This window comes from Lentinus tigrinus, assembly GCF_003813185.1.
Source record: "Lentinus tigrinus ALCF2SS1-7 unplaced genomic scaffold L226scaffold_41, whole genome shotgun sequence".
In the NCBI taxonomy this organism is placed as follows: Eukaryota; Fungi; Basidiomycota; class Agaricomycetes; order Polyporales; family Polyporaceae; genus Lentinus; species Lentinus tigrinus.
Window position 1 is genome coordinate 233,889 of NW_027137950.1, and position 22,791 is coordinate 256,679.

The following is a 22,791-nucleotide window of genomic DNA, read 5'->3' on the forward strand; positions in this document are numbered from 1 at the left end:
TCGTCGTACCTCTTCTGTCCGCGCCCGCGCTGAGCGTGGCCCCCGCGGCTGAATGCAGCTCTTCCGCCGCGTTTTCCTCTCGCGTTGGGTTTTGGCATGGATACACTGACAGATGATTGTTATTGCAAAGCAAGATGGGGGTGAAGGCAAACTGAGACGCAGACAAGTCTGCGCCGGAGCGCAGATGCTTGTGCGGTAGTTGCCGTGAGGCTCGGCGCTCGCAACACGTCGGGCGCCCCAGTGCTCTCTCTCGTCCACCATGTTCCCGACGACTCCCTGCCTATCGAAGGCCATGCGGCGGGCCCTCACGCCAAAACGCGGTAACAAAGATTACTACAAAGGTGCGCTACTGACAGGCTTTCGTCATTTGCTCACCAAATGACCGGGATTCGTACAGGTACGCGGCAGGCGTTCCTGCCTGGTGGACACCGTACGGGTGCGCCTGGAAAGCACGTCGTGCGCGGGTCGGCGAAGTACAGGCTAGTGGACGAGAAGGTTAGGGTGTTCGTTGCACCACCAATAGAGGAGATCGAGAACTCTTCGGTGCGTATCATGTCATGCTTGCCCTTCCGGACATCGGCCTCAAACCCTTCCCCCTCTTCCTCCTGTGCCGCTAGCTCAAGGCATATGTCTCCACCACGGTCCCCGTTTCTCGTGCATTCAACAAGGAGCTTTATGGCAAACTTCCGCGTGGCGGCCTCACTGGGGAACACTACTACAAGATTGCACCGCGTGTAGACACCGAAGTCCCTACCTCGACGCCAGCATAGTGCACACATACTCTATACCATGCGGGAAAGCCAGTCTGCGTGTCATGGGCCAACCGACGGATCACTTGCCATTACTTACAAAGTACTGTTTCCTTCAACTTAATGTCAGATAGTATAGTGCAGGGGAGTCTAAAGTGCATGAACACCATGGGTAGAATGCCCTCGAGCTCACATGCTGAGCTGCAACTTGGCTTCTACTTCCCGAACGAGATCAGGAAACATATTGAAGGTAACCATCGAGTATCGAGTACTGAGTCCCCGAGAGAGAGCTGTAGGGCCAGCGAAAAAGTCTTCACAAAGCACCCCACTCCGATACGGGGAATCGAACCCCGAGCTACCGCGTGAAAGGCGGTAATGTTAGCCGTTACACCATATCGGATTGGTAGAGGCGTATTGTTTTGTAGTATTAACGGTTGTTTAATTGCGCCATATTTAGGAAAAGGTACGTGAGAACACTGACACCGGCTCCGGGGTTTGTTCTCATGCAAATCGTTGGACTACTTACTCCGGTCGACCACTGCCAGTGCTCGGGAGTGTGCGGCCACAAACAGGCCTGGACGCATTTTATAGACCTCAGACAGCTACATATAGTCTCTAACGGTCTATGACTGTCACAATGTCTACGGCAGATGAACGCACTCCTCTTCTCTCCGAATCCTCGGCGGGAGAGAGCACATATGTCGAACCTGCGGAAACTGCGAATACCTGCGTGGGGTCCGAGGACCTTAGCGAGCCAGTCAAGCCTAGCGTATCTCTCGTGGCTGTGGTGAGTTTAAACGCATTGTCTCCTAACTTTATTGAATTGCTCACCATGTTGATGTACTTAGATGGCTCCCATGATCCTAGGCATATTCCTCGCGGCTATGGACACCACGATCGTCACCTCGACGTACGCGTCGATCGGGAGTCGGTTTGAACAGCTCCAGAATACCAGCTGGATTGCGACCGGATACATGCTATCTCTGACTAGCTTCCAGTACGTGCGAACCTCTTTATCGCGGTGCACCTGGCTGACTTCAGCACCAGACCGTTGTATGGGAAGGTACTTTGGACCCTTCCTACTAGCACCCAAGTTTCGTCGTCTAACGCTCGCCACAGCTCAGCGATATCTTCGGACGCAAATCCAGTCTTCTATTCGCGTACTTCGTTTTCGCTCTCGGATGTCTCTTCTGCGGCCTGGCGAGGAACATGACAGAGCTTATTGCCGCTCGAGCATTGGCCGGGATCGGCGGCGGGGGGATGTCGACTATGGCCTCGATCATCCTATCCGACGTCGCTACCCTTCGTCAGCGCGGGACATTGCAAGGTTAGTATCTCTATTTTCTGATATACTCTGCTATCCCACTCACTTGATCTTCAAGGTTTCGCCAACATAGCATGGGCAGCAGGACAGGCTACTGGCGCCCCGCTAGGCGGATTTCTCGCTGACGGCATCGGATGGCGCTGGTACTAGTCCTTTATGGCATGCCGCATATGTGCGAATCTAACCAGCTGTTACAGGGCCTTCTTGATCCAGGTTCCCCTTGCCCTTCTAGCGATAGTGTCAGTGGGGTTCGGGCTGAACCTCCCTCGCCCCGCCCACGGCAACCTCCGCGAGAAGCTCGCCCGGATCGACTTTGCAGGAGCAGCCACGCTCGTCGCTGCCACCTTCCTCTTACTCCTCGGCCTCGACCACGGAGGGAACGTTTCCTGGCGCGATCATATCACCGTCATCTCGCTCACCGTCTCCGCTCTCTTCTTCGCGTCATTCGTGGTAGTCGAGCTGCGCTGGGCACGGGAGCCGTTCGCGCCCAAGCGCATCGTCGCGAACAAGTCACTGCTTGCAAGCTACCTCGCGAATCTTTTCTCGAATGGCGCTGCGATCTCGCTGATATTCAATGTGTCGTTGTACCTGCAGGCGGTACAGCGAGTGAGCGCATCGGAGGTCGGGCTGACCCTGCTCCCGACGATCTTTGGAGGCGTCACAGGCAGCTTGGGTACCGGGCTGATCATGCAGGCTACGGGGAAGTATTACTTCTTGACGATTGGCGCATTCGCCTTGATGCTGGCGGGCGACTTGGTCGTGGCGCTCGTAACGGGCCCACTGGTGAAGTATTCTCTCGTGGCGCTGTCGATCGGTCAGTGTCCTTGCTTGTATATACTGACAAGATGTTGACGTACTTCTCACAGGTTTGATCTCGAACAATATCGGAATTGGTGAGACAAGAAGCTTTTGTACTCTCCCCTGTAAACTGAGCGGACATTTGCACAGGATCCGGATTGACGACCACTCTCGTCGCGCTCATCGCGAACGCGGGTCCCGAAGACCAAGCGATCGCCACGGCTGTATCTTACCTCTTCCGCTCGCTTGGCTCCGTAGTAGGTCTCTCCGTCGGAACGACGATCACGCAGGACGTTCTCCGCCAAAGCCTGCGCAAGCGCTTGGCCGGAGAGGATAGTGACATCGACGAGGTGCGTCCACTGCCACTCCCGCTTCGGTACTTGCTCATTTTCTGTATGTGGGCTGGCAGATTACCAAGCGCGTTCGCGAGTCCCTGGAGTACCTTGAGCTGCTACAGCCTGAGGTCCGTGAGAAGGTCGTGCTCGCATACCAGGACGGCTTGCAGGCCTCGTTCTGGTTCACAGTTGCACTTACTTCGCTCACGGTGCTCTGCGCGGTGTACATCAAGGAAAAGCCTCTCGCGCGGTAGAACGATGCAGAGATGCGGGATATCGTATGCAGTATGATCTAGCTATAGACGCCTTGGTGGTTTCATGTCGTCTCAGTTACCTTGGATATGTTTTCATTTTGTTCTCCTCCGTTGTCTTTGATGGTGCAACTGACTAGCATGCTGTCAACCATTGCCGAGATGTCCCACCTTAATGTCGACGGCAGGTAGTGAGATGACTTTCGATTATTCGTTGAATTTCTTGATTGACTCCGATCACGCAACGGTGGCGGTACAGAACTGCGCCTCCCTCCAACCTTCCCGCAACTCGCCACTCTCATTCGGACCACTCTTTACAAACCAACTAACTGGAACACCGTATCTGTCTGTGGTATGAGAGCACGTTCGTCATTCGCTGCGCACATACTTATGTCTTCTGCTGCAGATGGAGTCCTCAACTGCCAGTACGTGCCCTCCTGATTCTGAACCTGGACTATACGATGAGCTCTTGATTTCCAGATCTTCAGTCTGCTTCTGTCAGGCTTACTGTTCACCAGACTGCATCCTGGATCGTGGATGATGTACCGTCCGAACTTCTTGTGCAGATCTTCCAGTCGGTGCAATGGGTTACAGGATGGCAGTCACCTTCGTCCCAAATCGTCCCGGCTTGGATCTCCTTTACGTGGGTCTGTCGTCGATGGCGCGATGTTGCCCTGTCCTCCCCCATTCTATGGACCTCGATTCGCAACACAGGCCCTAAGAGCAGTCACGGTCAACGCTGGCTTCCCATCTTCTTGGAGAGGGCTCAAGGCGCTCCTCTTGACATTGACATCTCTCTGCGATGCAGTAAAGAGATTTGCGCAGAGACGCTTCGCACCATAGAACCCTATTCGTCCACCATCCGTCAATTCCGCATCTGTCTCAAAAGGGTCAAGCCAGAGATGGTCGCGTATAGAACACTCGTTTCCCCTCTCATCACCAAGATGCGCAACGTGGAAGAGCTAACACTCCTGACCTCCTTTTACCCGAATGACGCCGACATGATCTACGCTACTCGCGACCACCTCCCGTCTCTTGGGAGCTTCTGCGCAGACCATCAGTATATCCCCTGGTCCTCATCAGTCTACACGGGACTACGATCGCTGAACATCACTCCATTCAGGAGTCCTCCCTCGCCTTCCGAGTTCTTCCAGATACTACGTGGTTGCCCAGATATGGAGGAGCTCGTGTTCGGACCAGGACTGCCTCGTCCGGGTGCACCACCGGCCGGAGAGTCCGAGGAGTCCTTCTTCGTCGCACTTCCGCGGCTGCGCACGATGAAACTGGCAGGAAGGCCATCGCAAATCGAGTTCGTTTCTCGGTACATTGAAGTTCCCCCGACTTGCAGCATCGACATCGGGCTCAGCGGGACGCACGATCACCCCAACATTGAAGTTGCCGCACTCATTCCGGGGCACCGGATGCTTCAGCCCGTCTTGCCCACTTGCACCACCTTCTCCCTGTCCGTGGACCACGATAGTCACCGCGCCCGTGTCGACCTCGTCATGAAGGGCCGCGAGAATCATCTCCATATGACCTCCGCGCAGTACCTATTCCACAATGAGCGTCACGGGCCGCTACCACTCGGTGCTGAGGCGTGTTCGGAGCTCTTGAAGGCGCTGCACCCTTCGCCCCTCACCGAGTTTCGCCTCATCTTCGATTCGGTGGAGTTCATAGAGCGAGAGGTGTGGATCGACTGCTTCTCGAGGTTCCCTCTCCTTGAAACCATCGCTTTTGGGCCCCATTTCCCCTCTGTTCACCCTCCTAGTTCATTCCTGAGTGCGCTCACTTCCTCAGAGACGGAAGGCACGTCAGTCCCACTGGATAGGCTCCGTGTTCTGGGGCTCACTTCCATCCGGTTGAACGATGCGGTATCCCAAAACATACTCTCCATGCTCCGCCATCGCGCATCGAGGGGAGTACCGCTATCCGAGCTTGTTCTCAAAGGCTGTTACTGTGACCCGGACGTTGACATCGACACGCTGAAGGAGACACTGCAGAAACTGGTTAAGCTCTCTATCAGGTGAGTGTGTGCGCCGTAATCGTCGGTTTATCGTACGCTGACAGTCTGTTCCACCGCGACTTAGGTATCCCACGGACCCTTTAGCTTGTTGCGGCCGCTTTGGAGATTGCAAGCAGTTCCAGTTAGTGCAATCCACAGTCCAGATGCGTGTGTATTGTACTGATTACCGATTAGATATCATGATTTTGTTTCCACATGAACATTAGGGGGGTTTACGGATGGGTCACACCGAGGTACGGTATTGGTACTGAAAACTGAACGTAACGGTACGGCGACGTCTCTGGAAAAGATACTTGGAGGCAGGATGTGGAAACCATTTCATCAGAGTAACACCTTAGGAAAATAGAGTCAGTCTAATGACTGCGAGGTCAGGACCACAGTAGGCGCGCATGATCCCGTCACGCGACTTGCACGTGTCGACGCGGTCCTGCCACATCGCGTTCTTTGAACCAGGACCACCACTCGCCATACAAACCCAACCTCGTCCTTTCGGTTCTTGTGTTATGTCGGCAGAATTGTCTGAAAAAGAGTGCGAGCCTACCTCCAGCACCCCTACCCCAGGCTCGTCGAGGGAGGGAGTTTCCGATCCGGTGCCCAAAGCCGTCCACAAGAAGATACCGCTTACGGAGTTCGTTGCCGGCGTAAGACGATGTCCGACGTTATGTTTTGGTTTCGTGCTCATCTATTCTAATAGGAATGGACAGTACGCAACATGCTCCCCACTCGCCCCCTCCCCCATTGTTTGAATCCAAACTGGGTGGAATGTGACGTGAAGCAGCTCCCGATCGTCTGGTTCGGTGCCCCGTATGAGGAGGACAAGGTGATTCCGTTCGCGATTGCCAACGGTTTCGGCGACAAGTGCGACCCGGACGACGAGCTGTACGCTGCCAGCTTGACCTGGGTCAGCCTCGTCAACCAGTTCTACAAGCGGTTCGGGATCTACCTGCGTATAGAGGAGGTGTGGGGCCTCAAAGACAACCTGGTACTCGAATCGCGACATGCGCAAGATCACAAAACGTCAGCGCCTCCTTGTCCAGAGTACGTACTGGGCGATGGGGTACGAGGACGAGGACATGCAGTGGTGGCTGTCTAGAGATGAAGAGGTGAGTACGCCGAGCCATCCTTTGTGCTCGAACTCACTCTTCGATAGCTTTGACTCGGACGTGCCAGGTCAAGAACGTGCACTCATTCTTTGCTCGCTTTCCTACTTTGCTGTGTACTTGTACCCCAGGCTATCGGATTCACTATCACACTTCCCATTTATTCCTCAGATGTGTATCACGCTTGCCCCGGGAACCAGTCAGATCCCAACTTCAGCTTTCGGCGAAGAGAACAGGATACACCCTCGCTACCGGCACGTTCGACTTGACATGCAACGCGCATGACATCCCTGTATGCCCATATGAGAGTCTCGCAACGATATGGCGTCAGGGTCTCCACGCTTCAGTATCACCATGATCATGGCGGTCTGGCTTCATTCCTGCCTTTTCATCTCCTATCCGCCCATATCAACACCGCTCTGCGTTACTGGGCCCCTCAACCGACACAGGTTGCATCCTGATGAGTGGATCGAACCATGGCATGTTCGGAGATCCTAGCTCGGGTCTTTATGCCTTCCTCGTGTAGCTTGAGCCACAGGCTCAAAGATATCAATGCCAGCTTCACCTTCAGACGTGAACCGGGGGCCCTTCCGAAGTTACAAAGATGAGAATGCTGAGAAAACGGAACAGATTGCAAGGGTAAGCGACAAAAACAATAGCCTCCCAGTCTTGTCGTAGGTCTAAGCCTGTCGACGTCAGAGCTGCGGCCTCAAGCAGGTATCAGTCCCACTTGACTAGCACTGCGATAAGGTCAAAACTTGTATTCGAAGAGGAGAACAGATGGCAGTGACGTACGTCCTCCCTGATGTCGAGGTACCACATGGGCTCGTCCTCGGCATACCCCATCTTCTTGAACACTTTGAGCGCGTTATCACGGTGGCGCGTCGTGAACGTCGCCATCTGGCGGTTCGAGTAGAATGTGAGCAGCAGCTTGCCTTCGGGGGCGCCAAACACGTCGAGCGTGCGTATGTGCATCTTGTACCTCTCGTTGAACTTGATGACGATGTTCCGCCACGTGCAGAGCATGTCGAACTTCTCATCCTCGGGGGACTCCTTTGCACCCCAGCCGCGCCGCAGGGCCCAGTCAAACACCCTGTCTCGGTGGAATGGAACGCCGAACCAGACGAGCGGGATGTCTTGGCAGTCGGGGTGCTCAAAATCAACACGGAACGGGTTGAGTTGGGCTGGAAGATCCGCCGCTGGGAGCATCTTCTTGACGGTGTTTTTCTACCTCGTGGTCAGTATCCCTGTTACAACGCGACTCCGGAGCTATGTGGCTTACCCCGCGTACGAGCTTCAGCTTCGGGTATACGTTAATCGGGTAGCATGCTCGTATATGGTCAACCCACTGTGCCGGAGTATACTTGTCTGGAGAATAGCGGCCAACAGGCCTAAAGGGGATGCTCGAGGAAGAAGTTGAATTGGCAGGTTCGTTCGCGTCGATATTTATAGTTACGGAATCAGACATCACAGCCGTTGGGTGATGGTCGATGGTGAGTAGTCGTGGTTGGGAAGAGGGGCAAGCCTGGGGTGCACGATCACGTGAGCCACACGCGTTGACGCGGCCCGGGCGCTCTTCAAACTACTACCACTAGTAGAGACCCTCCTTGCCGTGTACCCCCAACCTCGTCCTTTCCTTTCCTACGTTATGTTTGCCGCACTGTACAAATGGGAGAGCCAACTCAACGCAAGCTCCTCTGCGCCGCCACACGAGGGAGCTCCCGATCCTCCCAAAGCCAAAGCTGTCCATGAGAAGATACCGGGCGGCGCTTCCTGAGTTCATCGTTGGTGTAAGACGATCTCGATGTTGCATCTGCCAGTTCGTGCTCATATTTTCTGCTAGTACTGGACAGTGCGCGACATGCTCCCCGCTCGGCCCCTCCCCTGTTGCCTCAACCCAAACTGGGTGGACTGCGACGTGAAGCAGCTCCCCATGGTCTGGTTCGGCGCGCCGTACGACCACGAAAAGGTCATCCCGTTCGCGATAGAGAACGGTTTCGGGGACAATCACGACCCGGAGGACGAGATATACGACGCCAACTGGACATGGGTCAACCTCGTCGAGCGATTCTACGAGGAGTTCGGGATACACCTGTGCTTGAAGGAGGTGTGGGGCTACCCGGAGGGTTTGGTCTTGGCGTTCTACGCGAATCGCGACATGCGCATTATCTCGAAGCGGCAGCGCCGCCTCATTGAGAACACGTACCGGGCGATGGGATACGAGGATGAGGATATGCAGTGGTGGCTGGACAGAGACGAAGAGGTGGGTCCAGGGCGCGCTCAGCGATGTCGTCCTTTCTGGTCAAACTCACCCTCTGATAGCTCTGACTTCTAGGTGCCATGTCAAGAGCACGCGCTCGTACTTTTTTCACCTTCCTATGTTCGCTGTGTGCTTTTACCCCATACTATTGGATCCGCTTATCACTGCCTGTTCAGAACCAGTCAGATCGTCCCCAACTTCAACTTCGGCGCAGAGAACAGCATGACGCAACCATATGGCGTCACGGTGTCCCCGGTTCAGTATCACCATGATTATAGTTAGGTATGGTCTTGTTCCTGTCCTTCTATCCTCACATATCAACACCGCTCACAGGCCCTGTACACAGGTTGCGTGTTGATGAATGGATTCGAAACCATGGCACGTTTGGATCGGGCCCTGGCTCGGGCGTCGGGCCTCATGCCTTTCAAAGCGACTTCCTCGTTCGGCCCGAGCTGCATGCTCGAAGAGATCAATGCGAGCTTCACGAGCCTTCGCCTCTTCGAACATGAACCACCGTGTCTCTGTCTCTTGCGTAGCATTGAGCTATTTCTTGAACACTGAGCGCACCTCCCGCAGGAAAGCCTGGAAGTGAAGACTCACACTATGCTGGCATTGTGCAGGATACGCTACCTAGCAACGTCCGCTCAGTCGTACTCAGCACCCCAGTCACGGCTCCCCGAAATAGGAACAACTTCGACGTCCCCCTCTCTCCACTCGCACCACACACCGCGCCCTACACAACACCCGACATAGACGTAGTTAGCAGGGCCCACTTCTAAGCTCGCAATGACAATGACATGATAGCACTCAGGGCAAAAACTCACTCACCATCGGGACATTGGAAAGTAACCAAAAGTAAACCATCCCGGTGCAGTGTTGGGAACAGCGCCGCCATCGCGGCAGAAAGCGACGCAACGATCACACGCGGGTCGTCGTCCTGCGTCGTCGCCGACCGGCCGCCTGCCCGGGCCAGTGTGAACTCGAACACGACCCTCCGCGCACACGCACGCCCGGCGAGGAGGGCTGAGTCCATCTCCGTGCTGTGCGCCTTTATCGCGTGCAGGAGCTTCCCGAGCAGGGTGTCCCTGCCAGTGAAGAGATCCGAGTCTTGCACTGGCTCCGACATGCCAGTGCCCCGCGCGCCGATGCCGGGGTGAAGACTAGCTTTAGCTTTAGCTTGCTCGGCGCCAGCGGTGTACCGATCCCGGGACTTGAAGTTGAAGTGGACTTGCGATCGTCGTGCCATGTGAGGGTGAGGCATGCGAGGCGACCGTAGCAACGTCGCGAGCAGACGGACGTGGGACCGGACCAGGTCACGCAGTGCGTCCATCTCGCTTTCCGGGCTCAAAGCCTGGCACACCCGCAGCGTACCCAGGCGGGGGAGGCTGAAAGGCTGGAAGTAGGGATGCGTGTTGACTGCCATTCGAGCATCGGTGATCATTGAACGCTTTGAGGGATAGAGAGATGAGAAGGGGGACGTACTGAGAGAGACCGCTTGATCAATGCAGGATTGCGCCGCGTCGGGGAAGGAAAGCGTGAGGTCCTCGAGAGACCCGCATACATTCCGCAGGAGGTGGGGGAGAGCATAGCCTTCCTAGTACGTGTGCTGTCAATCCCAGAACGAGCCCAACAAGACACTCCCCAGCTGAAAGATACTCACCGAAGTCGCGTTCTCGTACCACACCACATGGGTCAGAGGCGGTATCAGCGGCGGATAACTCGGAAAGGCGGGCGGGATACGGGTGTGGTTGCAGATCACGTACGAAGCGTGCAGCCTCCTCAGCGCCGGAACCGACGAGAACATCCTCTGGAAGGACACGTAGCTCGTGAAGAACACGAACGACAAATGGAGCGTCGTCAGCGTCGGGAAACCAGCCAGGGTCGGCAGCCGACACGGGGGAGAGGAGACGACGAGGGGCGGGGGTGCGGACTGGACTAGCGACCCGGAGCCGATGAGCGTGAGCGACCGCAGCCGGGGCAGTTTCCCCGCCAGGACGGCTCGGATGGCCACGCCGCCGACCACGTCCTCTGTCCCTTGGAACACGACCCCGACCACTAGCTCCTCGATTGCGTCGGCTACGTACGGGGACGTGTCGATGAGTCGCACCAGCTTATCGAACTGCGCTGGCCGAAGATTGCCCACGATGAGGCGGTGGTAGAGTCGGCGGATGCTGCGGGGGAGCCACGCACGGCAGGTTAGGCAGCAGCTCTTGAGCGTTTCTGTGAATAATGCGTGGTCCCGGTCTTGGACCGAGTCTATGATGAGCTCTTGCAGCTCGAGGGGGATTATGGGGGTGGTCATGGCTGAAGGAGGGGAGATAGGTCTGTAGACCGTCCAGCGAGGCTAATAGAGACTCCCCTGGGTAGTTGGTACGTACTAGGGTGTGACGTCTGACTGATGGATCCTGATAGCTACCTGCAGTGGCTGTATCGGTCCTGAGATGTAATAAAATGCGTTCCTAAACCCGGGTATCTTGGTATAGATGGACTCACCGTCAGAGCTCACCAAGACCCTACCATCAAGCGGGCATCCAAGCTGACCCATGCGTCCGATAGCTTGCAAGTACCTGGCAGTATGCTGACGGGAAAGTCCAAGAGGCTGTACAGCCTCGCCTCGACAGTGAAGTCCAGTACTTGGGCTTGACGTTGACACAGATGTCTACGGAAGTCACTGCCTTGACGTACGAAGCCTGCCATCTGGATATCCGGATGACTAGCATAACAGGACACGACGTCTCGGCCTCGGGCGGGTCTTCCCGCTATTTACTGTGCAGTGTGTCCCCGGCAGAGGCGAGTGCGTGTACGAGAGAAAGCTCATAGATGAGTTCGAATAGCCTCTTGAACTGCGTCCGCTCGGTGTGGCTTCAGCTTGCGGAAGAGACGGCGGCGCGGTGCTCGGAAGGGCCATGCGCGGCCCCTCGTACGTGAGGGGTTCCGTAGAGTCGCGATGAGTACTGATGCCCGTCCTGTAGTTTCAAGGGCAGTACTGGCGTAGCCATCATGCGCTCAAAAAACGAGCCACGTGCGGGACCGGTCTGCGCCGGGCCGGGCATGTACTTACTGTGTGTCAGACTCACAGTTCGCCTCTGTCAGTGTCCTGCTCTGTCCCTCTTGGCTTGCTACACGTCCGAAGTATATTCATCAGAGTCACAATAATCATACACAGTGGCGTCCGGAATGTCCAATAATAAGAGAACCCTACAAAGCGACCCGGATCAATCGTTCTTCTTCGCCTTCAGCTCCCACTCCTCGTTCTCCCCAACTGGCGGCAACGGCTCGCCCTCCGGCCTCAGTGTCACACCCTGCCCACCCTCGCCATCCTTGACGCGCCAGTACCCGAGCGCCCCAAAGACGCGCGCATTCACCTTGCACGCGAACGTGGTGGCCTGCAGCGCAAGGCGCATGACGGGCACGAGCGGAGGTACGAGGAGCGCAGCGAGGTCGTCTGGGTGGTAGAAGTCCTCTTGCTCGGCGATGAGATACAAGGTTTTGGAGGGGTCCGAGGGCGCAGGTATGGGGCGGAGAGTCAAGTGAATGACGAGTCTGCACGTTCCGGTGAGCATTTGACACGCATATAGGGACAGAGTCGCCTCATGCGGACCAGACTCGGGATGTGGCAGACGTCACGTACCGTGCGGGGGCGGGCTTGAGCGGAGACCAACGGATGTGAAAGGTCTGCGTGACGTCGAGGAAGATGGAGTTTTTCTCCTTGTCATACGTGACCCCGTTGACGTCTCCCCTGATCACGGGCGAGAGTATGCGGTACCACTGCAGGACGGAGAGCATCGCGTCACGCGAGTCGGGTGCGCTCAAGACGGCGCAGAACGGATGCCGGAAGCCTATGTCTGGTGCGTAATACCTGTCGCGGGTCGTTAGGTTATAACGCGAAGGAGAATGAAAGAAAAAAGAGGACGCACTTGAGGACAGCGGCCTTCTGGATCTCGGGGTTGCGGTGACGAGCTTGAGGACAATGGGGATCTCCTTGACTGGGTCCTCCATCGCGTGTTGTGGATGCGTATAAGCCGGTGAGTGATGAGTACTCGATATAGCGTGCTGTCAGGTAAGATGAATGAGAGAATGAGACAGGAGAAGGAGGAGGAAATGCAAGATGCGGACGAGGAGCGTGATATTGACTGACGACGCGGTACGCGTTGACGTCACAGAATGCGTGACGTCATGACTTAGACGCAGCCTGAGTCGTTCAAGTTGTCTGTCTGCTTTTCTCACGCTCCGGACAGATTCGACTTCAAGATGGACGCCTGGGTCTCGCACGCCGGCATCTTCTCAGCTACGATCAAGTTCAACGAGCCGCTGCAAGTCGCCTGGGTGAACACCTCGGGCGACCAAGTCACCCCCGGCTCCTTCTCGCTCGACCCGCTCAAAGTCAAGTCCAAACGTGCATACATCAACCAGACGGTGCCGTTCACGATCGCGGACGAGGCCGCGTTCTCCGCATTCACCTCGGCCATGATCACCCAGCCAAACTTCACGTGGCACCTGACGAGCGACAAGCTCGACGTGCGTGCACTCGCGTTCCCGACCGCACACGGGCTGCACTTCAAGAAGGACGTGACGCTGAACGGGATGAACAACTTTGGACGGGCACGTCTCGCTCGTCGACTTCAAGCTGCCCGGGACGACCCGGCAGGCGGGATCGTGTTCAGTGCGACGACCGGCTTGGACAATTCGAGCGCGTTCAATGTGAACCTCGGCACGGGCAGCGGCGCGAACACGGTGATCAAGCCGGGGAGCAACGCAGTCACGCTCGACGGGAGGCTCGTCCCACAGACAGGCACGGACGCGCTGGCGACGACGTTCGAGCTGTTCACGAAGTACCTGAACGGGGAGCAGGCGGACGTGGTGGCGACGGGCAAGAGTTCGATCCAGGCAGATGGGCGGGCGGTGAGCTGGCTGAGCGCGGGGCTGACGGCGCTGGAGCTGCATGTGCCGTTCGTGGCGCCCGGGGGCGCGGTGAGCCCGATCAAGGCGATCACGATTGGGGACATGAGCTTGGAGTTCAGCACGCACGCGCCGTGGGCGCCGGTGAGCAACTCGCGGACGGTGCTGGCGGCGATGGAGCTGCCGTTTGGGTTTGGGCTGGAGATTGAGGAGATTAGCAACAGGGGTCGTTGCCGGGCTTGCCAGCTGGACGGTACGTTTCTTTCGCGTGCTTGGTTTTCTTCGGACAGGTGAGGGATGCTGACGACATCGGGTGGGAGCTCCAGGTTGATGCATCATGTCTGCAAGAGACACGCCGAGGACTCGTATGAGCCACTCCGGATCACGACGCAAGCACAGAAGACGTACCAAGCACGTCGCCTACGCAGATGACCGACCACAACGCCACGACTTGGCAGCAGCGATGCCTTCAATAAGCGGAAATCGACATCGTCTAGCGGGGCGCATCGGCGAGAACTCGAACGATGCGAGCATGGACGCGGACAGCACCGGCTCTCACCACGAGCTTCCGAAGCTGCTGCTCGCAATCATCTTGCGACTAGTCTACCGTGGCGTTGCGCTCGCTCGGTGCGTGTCTTGCAAGGTAAGCGTCACCGGGAAGCTGGAAGCGTCCTCATCGAGCTGCTGAACGTCGCGCAGGGCTTCAGTGCACCGGACAGCGAAGACCACGGAGGTACGTACCTGGGTCGCTGCATGCGAGGTTCAAGCGTCGAGACTGAATGGCGAACACGAACGCTCGTATCGACTTCACCGAAGGTAAGCACAGAGTCCGCAGGGCAGCATGGGCAGGACGGAGAGAGGTTATGAATGAGCAGGAGGAGTAGAGCCAGGTCCGCGTGAGTACGCACTGCTTCCGCTCGCCATCTACTTATACTTACCCTCGTGCCCACGCCTTGGCACGCTGCAGAATCGTCCGACATCGACGCCGAGAGCCGGGAGACACAGAGTCATGCAGTTTGCATCAGGCGGAGGCTCGAGATCCGGATTGTCCCGCTCGGCAGCACAAGCGTACGCAGATGCGACGCCGGTAAGTACTCGCTCGCTCGATTGCGCTGGTTAATGGCTCGCGGAGTCGTCGGTTGTGCGCACCGTGACGAACAGTGAAGGGTCGTACGCGACGCCTCCGGCTTTCTGGTGAGTTCACACTCTCGCCGCCCTCATTTGGGGTTGGTAGACTTGACTGCCATGTGTACGACGAGAAGAAATATATTTTGTTATACATACTCACAAAGGGCTCCTCCGGATCGCGCAGAACAGCCCAATCCGCACGACGCAAGGCTTCTACCAGACGTCCGGCCCCGCTCGCAGCGCACGACATGCGAGGAATCGGCCTGTCAAGCGTGCTAGATACGTGCCGCCCCGCGTCGGCTCGGGATCGTGTTTCGTGGGGTAAGGAAATTCTGACTGTTAAACTAGCTTAAAGCATATCCGACGCTTCCAGCTTGCGGGTGAGTCCAGAATACTTCGGGCTGGTCATCCGGGACCCTGACTTGCGAGACTTTACAGATGATACTCTTCTGGATCCGCATGCTCTCCGTATGGGGCCGAGACTCCGACTCGGGCTGGGGGCACACCGTCGACTCCTGGACTCACAGGCAAGGTGCCGCGCACCTCGTATCAATGGCAGGCGTTCTCTGACTGAGATGACTTTTTGCGGGCAACAGAACGATGGTGAATATGAAGATGAAGGCCCTACGACCGCAACGGCGCATGCGCACGCCCGAAGCGGAGCTCATGCCCACACCCAAGTGCTAGCACGGCTCGACATGCTCAACTTCGAAACCGCGGGCCCAGGGCAGCTGGAACGCGTCGGGTCTGGACTCACAGATTCTCGGATGGCGGCTCCGCTTTATGCAGGGTTACGAGGGTTGGCTGAATTAACCTACGCGGCGGTTCCGCGTTCTTGGTGCGTTCTGTTATCCGGGACACGGCGATACGATGACTGACGTTGCAATTGCGCCATCGCAGCCTGTTCCGGGAGAATTCTGTCAGGTGTTCACTGTTCAGTCGTCGACTCGAGCTCAATGGGACTCCGTGCGCTCTGACCGAGTGCAGGGTGGTTAGGACGGCGGCGGGACAGAACTCGAAGCCTCAGTTGGGTCATGCGCAGAATAAACGGATATTGGAAGCAGCGGCGCAGAGCGCATGTCTTCCCGCTTGTGCGATCACTCGGGCTGAGAGTCGGCTGGTTCGGAACTGAGGTGAGTTCACTGGTTCGTCTCGTGCTGGATAGTACACTGTCCGGTCGATATCATCGCACTCTCTACATGTGCGTAACTAAGTCTACGTTTATGTTGCAGCATCGAGAGCGACTTCCAGTACAGGACCACTGCAACGGAGGACTCGGAGCCTGCTCGTGAGATCACCCGAGCTGCTAGTTCGATCTTCAAAGGTGCGATTTCCAGTCCTTGTGGCTCGGAGTTTTATCCGCAGTTTGAATTCACGCTTGTTCTCGGGCTGGGCATACCTCTGCTGCCTCGCAAGTCCCGTCCGCCGACGCGTACAGCGCACTCATCCTGCACGTCAAGGACACCACGGACGATACTTCGAACACGATGGCGCTCTTCAAGGAGTCCCAGAGCCTCGGCGTCGTCCCGAACATCTTCATGTACAACACCGTCATCTCCAAGCTTGTCAAGGCTCGCAAGGCAGATTCAATAGTTGAACACGCTCGGAGAAGCGTGTATGGAGATGCTGCCCGCACCTCCGTCCCTGACGGCTTCTGCGTGCATACATTTGGACGCAGCCGAGACGTGATTCCGGCAAGCTCACTTCATCCGTCTGCTTTCAGGTTCGCACATCCACTGCGAGGCTTCGTCTCACCTCAGAGGCGTAGATTGCGCACGCTCTGCGAAGATGAATGTCAGCTTGTGAACGGATCCTGCAAAGACCGCTGAAGCGAAATATAGGTATGTCAACTTGGAAGCGACGGCTCACCCTGCATCATAGGACATACTATCTACCCTCCCATTCGCATCGCACCTGCACCCGCTCATGGACTCGGCTTTGTAAATTTTGCCCGCACAGTGTACATATTGCATGAATTGAACTCATTTGCCCGCACGTTCCCAAGATGTAAGTCCAAAATGAGTATGTGCAGGATGATTGGTACTCTCTAAATCACAGTCTATGTCAGACAGGACACAGCTCACCGGACGCGATGGAGCTCTGGGGCGCAATAATCAGAAAACCAGGCCGCGGCGGGATTGATAGGCTAGGAGACCTGCGAGGCCGCGTCGGCTCCAAGCTCTCGGTAGACTCAGATCGAGGTCGGTGAGCACTGATCTCGAAACGAACTCTTCACGATGGTGTACTTACCGACGGCACTGACAGCCTTCTGCAGATGCCTTTGAACTCGTTGTGCCACGGTACTTGTAGGATGCCCATGTACAACACAGATAATGCCACGTAAAACAAAGTCACAAGCGAACAGGACTGCAATTAACTCTATTCCATGGCCTCTGCAATGCGTGCACACACTCACTGGAACGGTACGGACTCTACGCGTCATTGCCACGAGCGTATGCGACGGCTCCAAGCTGTCAGTACTCGGCGAGTCTTCGAACTGACTTGCCGCTAATTGGAACAGGGCGTCGGGCCGGCTGACAATTTTGACAAATAGCTAAGTCCTACTTCACTGGCCGTCCGAGTAACTACCGTCAAATGGCTCGTATCTCGAGACTTACAGTAGCGATCAGCTTGTACTTGTGGCCAGACTGTTAATCCTTTCGTGAACGCGCAGTGCCGGCACAGATATAAAGTCTCAACCTTCATTCCTCGGGAAGTCGCCATGGCCTGCACTCGCAAACGCCTTCTGTTCCATGCTCTCCCAGGCAAGAAATCTGTACGCTCATCCGTTCGCAGGGCGGTCCTCAGACCTCTCGACATACCACAGCTTCAGCACCCCCGGGTCGTTGTCCGCCGCCCACCGCTCCCTCCGGGCTTTCCGCCACCCGCCACATGTGTACCCAAGCCCGACTACTCCGATCCTCGCAAGAGCGTTCGGGAGATTCTGGCCGCCATGCTCGGTATGTTCTCCCGCGGACTGGAAGCGTACAGCCGAGATTAACCGCTGTTTCAGTCTATATATCAGGAGACCGGGACGCACGCATGGTTTGGGAGCTCCGGCTCTTCCGGGACCAAGTCGTACTTCGGTATGGCGTGATCCTAGTTGGCTGGCCACCTGCTGTTCCATTCTGGCAGCTCAGCAAGAAGGGCGGCCCGACCGCCGAGCAGATGCGCGACCTTCTCGACCTGCTCACGGCGAATCCTCCGCAACTTTACTTCACCCGCGCTACTGAGGAGCAGCTTCGTGTCGCCAGACTCGCTGCCGGCGGTATCCCGCCGAGCACGCTGCGCCCCGAGGCGCTCCCCTTTCCTAACCTCGGCCACAGCGATATCGCACAGAGACACATGCTGTATGGCCACGACGGGAATCCGATGACACATCATCACGTTTGCGACGGTCTGACGAGTGCAAAGGCGACTGGGGAGGAGCTGAGGGGTGGTTCCATTGATGCTGACACTGACTCGATCTCCGAATTCACGGACGAAGAGTAAGTAGGTTTGCACGTCGTAGACTACGTACGAACAGTCATTATGCTTTTGTCACACCACGGAAACCCGCGTCATTTGACGAGCTTGTCGCTTATAGTCTCGCTTGATTATTGCTTACTGTGGCTTCATTGTGTGTGCGCCAGAAATCAAGAGTGTGTGACTACCGCTAAACAAGATGAATCTGTGATATGCGAGCATATTACGAGTCCGACAGCAGGGTACCGCTCGCCTGGAACACCGTCGAACCATGCTCTCTCTTCCCTCTTCCCCTTCCACGCCGTCCCAGCGTCCGTCATGTCGACGCCGTCCACCACGTCCGCGCCGTCCCAGCGTCCGATATGTCCCCGCCATCCTCCGTGCTCGTGTCGTCCGCTGTCCCACCATCCGTCGACGCCACAAGTCGTCTCCTCACCCACGCACACCGACCCTTCCAACGAGCAAGCCCGCGCTGCGTGTCGCAAGGTTGTTGACGGCGTCCACGTTGATCTCGCGTCTGAAGGTTCAGGATCAGGCGTCGAAGATGGTGAGTCGTCCTGCACCGGTTTCTGCGTGCGCGGTCCCTCTGCAGAAGCTCATCCACGACCTGTTCCATCTCCAAGGAACCAAGGGCCGTCTTGATCGAACTGACCTCCTCAGGGGCCAACAACGATTCCAGACCCTTCGTGACAGTGTCGTCGGCCTGCGATGGCCCAGCCGGGGTGTCAGATCCGCCGAGCTCTCAAAGCCGCACCCTACGACCGGATGCGCGAGGTTAGTTCTCCAGGTCGATGCTGTAACAGCTGTGCGGTGTACTCACCTCGTTTGAACTAGCTTCACGTCGAGCTCCAACGTTCCGAGGTCTTGTGCATGAGTCGCCGCTCGCGTGCATGCGAGATCCCAGTCGACGCGACGCCCTCGTCAACTTCCTCGTTCTCGTCGATGGTTTCCGGAGCGACAGCGGCTCAGGCGACGACGACCCAACCGACGACGCCGCCACGTCTCCGCCTCGCTGACGTTCGACACACGCGACTTGCGTGGCTTCCGCGCGGTTCGCATCGTTCGAAGTGGTCCTCTTCGTCCTCCGCCGTCTTGTCGTGTTCGCGGGGCTTCGCATCGTCAGACTCGTCATCGTGGACTACGAGCGAGCCCCGCTTCATCTCCTTCCGCCGCGTGGATATCCGTCCGAGAGGACGTGTCTGGTCCGGGTTCTAGCAGCCGGCTCGGGGGGTCAACAAGCGGTGGCGGAGAGCGAACGGCCACACGCCCAGAAGTCGACGCACGAGTGCGCCTACTCCTCCCCGTCGCCCTCGTCGCCGAGATCGACTGGCCCTCCTCCTTATCCTCGTCGTCCTCCACGCCGACGCGCGCATACCCCCGCCATGTCCTTTCCCTGCCCGACCTTCAACCCCGGAGACGTCCGTCTGGGAGCCGGCTCTGGTTCGCGTTCCAGCAGCCCGGGGTTGGGGTCATTAGGCGGCGAAGGAGTGCGCGTCCAGAAGTCGACGTGCGAGTCGACTGGCTGTCGCTGTCCTCCGCGCCTTCGTCTCCGTTCACATGCGCGAACCGCCGCCGTGTCCTGGGACTTCCGACCATGGTCTTGACAATCCGCCGGAGCCTCCGGGATGGCTCCGTGTGTGGCCGAGCTATCGAGACGAGCTGCACTGGGTCGCGCTGGCCGCTTGGGCCCCCATCCAAGGCACATTATGCGGAGGCGAAGACAAGTCTTGCAGGAGTCTCCTTCACGTTCTTCGTCGCATTTCTGAGGGAGGAGGGAGGGAAGGGCCGCAGGTGAGCGTGTGCGCGACGGGTGCAATGGCGGTGGTGCTGGGATCACGTCGGACTCGACTGCGTGATGATGCTCACCTTTCGTCGGACGCGGCACGTCCTGTGTGTGCGGGCAGTGCAGGGGCGACAGAGACAGGGAAGGACAGGAAGGGAGGAAGGCAGAGAAGGAGAGGAGAGACGCGTACCAGCAGCCGCCTTCTCCGGCAGAGGAGGAGAGCGGGTGTCGGGGTGCTTCGTGAGCTTCTGTTGCGCGGGGAGTCGCCGTCATCGGCGCGGAGGGCGTAGAGAGAGGTTGTGGCGGACGCGGGGGGAGGGAGTCTCCAGCAAGTAGAAGGTATGTCTTGATGTGATATCCCGAGCGACAGCCTGTTGACCAGTTAGCGAGGACCTCAAGGACGCCCGTATACCTCGCGAGTCGTCGCACTGACCACGTCGGTTGATGGAGAACTGTGCGCAACGGTCAGCACGCGCGAGACGGAGGTCCAGCCAGGTATGTACTTCAGTTCTTAGCTCGCGATGCAGACGTCTTCCACCAGTGTGCACCCCGAGGCGCCGCGCACCCACCTTTACATGCCCGAGTCCGCAGTCGCCAGGCGGAACAAGACTCACCTCCGTCTTACGCACCATGTGAACACGGGATCCGAGCGACGCAACTGCACGCAACGTGAAAACTCGCCTATAATTATACATGGCCAACGCAGGTACGTGGTCCTCTCGATTGTCGTCGGGGGCTGAGGTGACGCACCTCCGTCGTAGCTCCAGCCCGACCACCAGCCCGAGCCCGAGCCCCATCCCCAGCACCCAGCACCCGGGCTTGCTCAAGGACTTACCTTTTTATGTCCGCATGCCTCATTCGTCCGCCTCCGCCGCCAGCGTATCCCTGCCCTGGTTTGTACGCTGCGAAGTCGTGTATGTCGCCGAGAGTCTTGTCCAAGGTAGGTGTGTGCCCAGCGCCGTCCAGAGCGAGAAGAGCGTCGCGTGAAGCAGGTAGCCAGCGGAAGAAGAGGGCGTGCACGAGTTGCGGCCGAGCGACGAAGTGGTAGGAGAGGAAGAGAGGCGAAGGCCGGCGGCGCGGCTCGCCAAGTCAGGATAAGCGCCGGCGCCTGGGGAGCGGGCCGGGTTTCGGGCTGCGTGGTTTGCTCTTGTACTCGTCCATCTCTTTCCATGTACTGTACTCGCGACAATATCATGCTATCTGCTATTTCTACTGCTTTACTCTGCGTTCGATATGACTACGCCTGCCTCCGACGAGCTGATCAACACGTCAGTTCTCGACGATTCATCCTCCCAGACCCGCCTCCCTCCGCAAACGTATTCTCGTCTTACACGATTCTGAAGCTCCCGGTGCAATGCAGCGGAGCCGTTTCAATGTACGTACGCCCGTCCTGGGTCTCTTTAAGGCGTACTACGGAACCCCGAGTCTTATCTAACTGCTCTGCATCCTCCCAGATGCGTCCTCGTACCCTCTCTATGCCTCTCCGGAGGTCCTAGGATTCTATACCCTCCCTATGGTGTACAGAGGCAAATGATCGATCTGGAGGATCTTTGCCCGGCAAACACTCCGCCTGCGACTTTCCGGCGCCACGTCTCCCCCAGCGTCCGTCGTCTCCTTCCGCCTCCATCTGTCCGTTTGCATTCTTCGCTCTTGCTCAGTACTCCGACGAAACTCGCTCTGTTCTCAGACCGAAAGGCGCACAACCCGTCAGCCCGGTGTCGCACACAACGGCGCTCCTGGGCGCGTCTGGAAGAAGTTCCCTTTGGCCGCCGCATCGCGAGCCCTCATGAACGTCTCTGTGGATCCCCAGTTCCCTACCTGGTCGCAACCAACCCGGTCAACTACAGCAAGCCATGGAGGCTGAACTGCGTGGAAGCCCTCGCCGCCGCCTTCTACATCACCGGGTTCGACTCGTACGCGGAGCGCCTGCTGAGCGGGTTCGGCTGGGGCCATTCCTTCTGGGAGGTGAACAAGTGCGTCCCTGCCTGACAGTTGAAGGTCGTTCGGAAACTCATCCTGATTTTGCAGACATCTGCTGGAACAGTATAAGACTTGCGAGAACGCGGAGGCTGTGAGTGCGATGCAGGAGAAGATCTTGGCCGACTTGGAGACAAGCTACGAGGAGTCGAGGCGGACTACGGGTAAGTCGTTTGCGGTCGGTTGACGGAACAGGCAGCTAACCTCCACTCACAGATGATAGCGAAGGGCAAGACCTGCTCGTACCCAACCCAAACCGTCACTACGTCTCCGAAAGCTCGAGTGAAGAAGAAGAGGAGGACGAGGAAGAGGCTGAGGTGGATGCGAATCCGAATCGAACCCATTGACCACCATCATCACCCTCGGACCGGACTGCGAAGGTCCTCCTCGTTGGCCATCCACGAGCATCTGATTCCTGCAGTCCGGTGAGTCCTGTACCCGTCCGCATGTTCTTCCTCCCCATGCGAAGCCGCTATCAGCGTTGGTTGAGAGGCGCTGATAGCGGCGACACCCTTGGCCTTTTGGCATATTGCTGCATCTGTTACCGTGCTGTATCTCTGAATGGATTCGAAACCATGGCACGTTTGGATTGGGCCCTGGCTCAGGCGTCGGGCCTCATGCCTTTCAAAGCGACTTCCTCGTTCGGCCCGAGCTGCATGCTCGAAGAGATCAATGCGAGCTTCACGAGCCTTCGCCTCT

General features: G+C 57.4%; 15 protein-coding genes and 1 non-coding gene across 16 annotated transcripts; 10 read left to right on the forward strand and 6 right to left on the reverse strand.

Moving 5' to 3' along the window:
• Positions 1-236: 236 nt before the first annotated feature.
• Positions 237-922, forward strand: L226DRAFT_493546 (uncharacterized protein). Its single transcript, XM_067677443.1, has 3 exons — positions 237-341; positions 398-543; positions 618-922. The coding sequence occupies exons 1-3, from the start codon at positions 260-262 to the stop codon at positions 768-770; spliced, it is 381 nt and encodes a 126-aa protein (XP_067530632.1). The 5' UTR covers positions 237-259; the 3' UTR covers positions 771-922.
• Positions 923-1,077: 155 nt separating this feature from the next.
• L226DRAFT_t245 lies at positions 1,078-1,149 on the reverse strand. The gene has a single exon. It is a non-coding gene; the product is annotated as a tRNA-Glu (tRNA).
• A 237-nt stretch (positions 1,150-1,386) lies between these two features.
• L226DRAFT_575161 (MFS general substrate transporter) lies at positions 1,387-3,460 on the forward strand (the record flags this gene model as incomplete). Its single annotated transcript, XM_067685160.1, has 9 exons — positions 1,387-1,536; positions 1,598-1,746; positions 1,797-1,812; positions 1,869-2,076; positions 2,132-2,216; positions 2,271-2,887; positions 2,940-2,966; positions 3,022-3,221; positions 3,281-3,460. 9 exons carry the CDS (start codon positions 1,387-1,389, stop codon positions 3,458-3,460), a joined length of 1,632 nt encoding a protein of 543 aa, XP_067530633.1.
• A 2,475-nt stretch (positions 3,461-5,935) lies between these two features.
• Positions 5,936-6,738, forward strand: L226DRAFT_539312 (uncharacterized protein). Its single transcript, XM_067681662.1, has 3 exons — positions 5,936-6,121; positions 6,175-6,583; positions 6,631-6,738. Exons 1-2 carry the CDS (start codon positions 5,984-5,986, stop codon positions 6,571-6,573), a joined length of 537 nt encoding a protein of 178 aa, XP_067530634.1. The 5' UTR covers positions 5,936-5,983; the 3' UTR covers positions 6,574-6,583; positions 6,631-6,738.
• Positions 6,739-7,275: 537 nt separating this feature from the next.
• Positions 7,276-8,048, reverse strand: L226DRAFT_616462 (uncharacterized protein; the record flags this gene model as incomplete). Its single annotated transcript, XM_067686911.1, has 3 exons — positions 7,276-7,314; positions 7,376-7,807; positions 7,863-8,048. 3 exons carry the CDS (start codon positions 8,046-8,048, stop codon positions 7,276-7,278), a joined length of 657 nt encoding a protein of 218 aa, XP_067530635.1.
• Positions 8,049-8,432: 384 nt separating this feature from the next.
• Positions 8,433-8,915, forward strand: L226DRAFT_470776 (uncharacterized protein; the record flags this gene model as incomplete). The annotated part of the gene is made up of 1 exon (XM_067676338.1): positions 8,433-8,915. A coding segment is annotated over one exon (483 nt), but the record flags the coding sequence as incomplete, so codon positions are not given.
• A 1,175-nt stretch (positions 8,916-10,090) lies between these two features.
• Positions 10,091-11,415, reverse strand: L226DRAFT_261315 (uncharacterized protein). The gene is made up of 4 exons (XM_067673372.1): positions 11,334-11,415; positions 10,501-11,276; positions 10,323-10,430; positions 10,091-10,256 (listed from the first exon to the last, which is right to left on the reverse strand). Exons 2-4 carry the CDS (start codon positions 11,140-11,142, stop codon positions 10,185-10,187), a joined length of 822 nt encoding a protein of 273 aa, XP_067530637.1. The 5' UTR covers positions 11,143-11,276; positions 11,334-11,415; the 3' UTR covers positions 10,091-10,184.
• A 98-nt stretch (positions 11,416-11,513) lies between these two features.
• L226DRAFT_261319 (uncharacterized protein) lies at positions 11,514-11,813 on the reverse strand. Its single transcript, XM_067673373.1, has one exon. It carries the CDS (start codon positions 11,746-11,748, stop codon positions 11,554-11,556), a length of 195 nt encoding a protein of 64 aa, XP_067530638.1. The 5' UTR covers positions 11,749-11,813; the 3' UTR covers positions 11,514-11,553.
• Positions 11,814-12,055: 242 nt separating this feature from the next.
• Positions 12,056-12,839, reverse strand: L226DRAFT_575166 (uncharacterized protein; the record flags this gene model as incomplete). Its single annotated transcript, XM_067685161.1, has 3 exons — positions 12,056-12,383; positions 12,472-12,685; positions 12,758-12,839. 3 exons carry the CDS (start codon positions 12,837-12,839, stop codon positions 12,056-12,058), a joined length of 624 nt encoding a protein of 207 aa, XP_067530639.1.
• Positions 12,840-13,048: 209 nt separating this feature from the next.
• Positions 13,049-14,310, forward strand: L226DRAFT_261326 (uncharacterized protein). Its single transcript, XM_067673374.1, has 2 exons — positions 13,049-13,992; positions 14,066-14,310. The coding sequence occupies exons 1-2, from the start codon at positions 13,092-13,094 to the stop codon at positions 14,068-14,070; spliced, it is 906 nt and encodes a 301-aa protein (XP_067530640.1). The 5' UTR covers positions 13,049-13,091; the 3' UTR covers positions 14,071-14,310.
• Positions 14,311-16,280: 1,970 nt separating this feature from the next.
• Positions 16,281-16,773, forward strand: L226DRAFT_261355 (uncharacterized protein). Its single transcript, XM_067673375.1, has one exon. It carries the CDS (start codon positions 16,355-16,357, stop codon positions 16,694-16,696), a length of 342 nt encoding a protein of 113 aa, XP_067530641.1. The 5' UTR covers positions 16,281-16,354; the 3' UTR covers positions 16,697-16,773.
• An 816-nt stretch (positions 16,774-17,589) lies between these two features.
• L226DRAFT_616466 (uncharacterized protein) lies at positions 17,590-18,359 on the forward strand (the record flags this gene model as incomplete). Its single annotated transcript, XM_067686912.1, has 2 exons — positions 17,590-17,827; positions 17,881-18,359. 2 exons carry the CDS (start codon positions 17,590-17,592, stop codon positions 18,357-18,359), a joined length of 717 nt encoding a protein of 238 aa, XP_067530642.1.
• Positions 18,360-18,466: 107 nt separating this feature from the next.
• Positions 18,467-19,510, forward strand: L226DRAFT_261368 (uncharacterized protein). The gene is made up of 3 exons (XM_067673376.1): positions 18,467-18,879; positions 18,956-19,106; positions 19,167-19,510. The coding sequence occupies exons 1-3, from the start codon at positions 18,604-18,606 to the stop codon at positions 19,346-19,348; spliced, it is 609 nt and encodes a 202-aa protein (XP_067530643.1). The 5' UTR covers positions 18,467-18,603; the 3' UTR covers positions 19,349-19,510.
• Positions 19,511-19,581: 71 nt separating this feature from the next.
• Positions 19,582-21,061, reverse strand: L226DRAFT_261454 (uncharacterized protein). The gene is made up of 6 exons (XM_067673377.1): positions 20,866-21,061; positions 20,730-20,773; positions 20,549-20,567; positions 20,306-20,486; positions 20,199-20,220; positions 19,582-20,094 (listed from the first exon to the last, which is right to left on the reverse strand). The coding sequence occupies exons 2-6, from the start codon at positions 20,745-20,747 to the stop codon at positions 19,672-19,674; spliced, it is 663 nt and encodes a 220-aa protein (XP_067530644.1). The 5' UTR covers positions 20,748-20,773; positions 20,866-21,061; the 3' UTR covers positions 19,582-19,671.
• L226DRAFT_539315 (uncharacterized protein) lies at positions 20,517-21,168 on the forward strand. The gene has a single exon (XM_067681663.1). The coding sequence runs from the start codon at positions 20,809-20,811 to the stop codon at positions 21,100-21,102; it is 294 nt and encodes a 97-aa protein (XP_067530645.1). The 5' UTR covers positions 20,517-20,808; the 3' UTR covers positions 21,103-21,168.
• Positions 21,169-21,645: 477 nt separating this feature from the next.
• Positions 21,646-22,439, forward strand: L226DRAFT_470759 (DUF367-domain-containing protein; the record flags this gene model as incomplete). The annotated part of the gene is made up of 3 exons (XM_067676336.1): positions 21,646-22,088; positions 22,144-22,256; positions 22,309-22,439. The coding sequence occupies 3 exons, from the start codon at positions 21,646-21,648 to the stop codon at positions 22,437-22,439; spliced, it is 687 nt and encodes a 228-aa protein (XP_067530646.1).
• Positions 22,440-22,791: the final 352 nt, after the last annotated feature.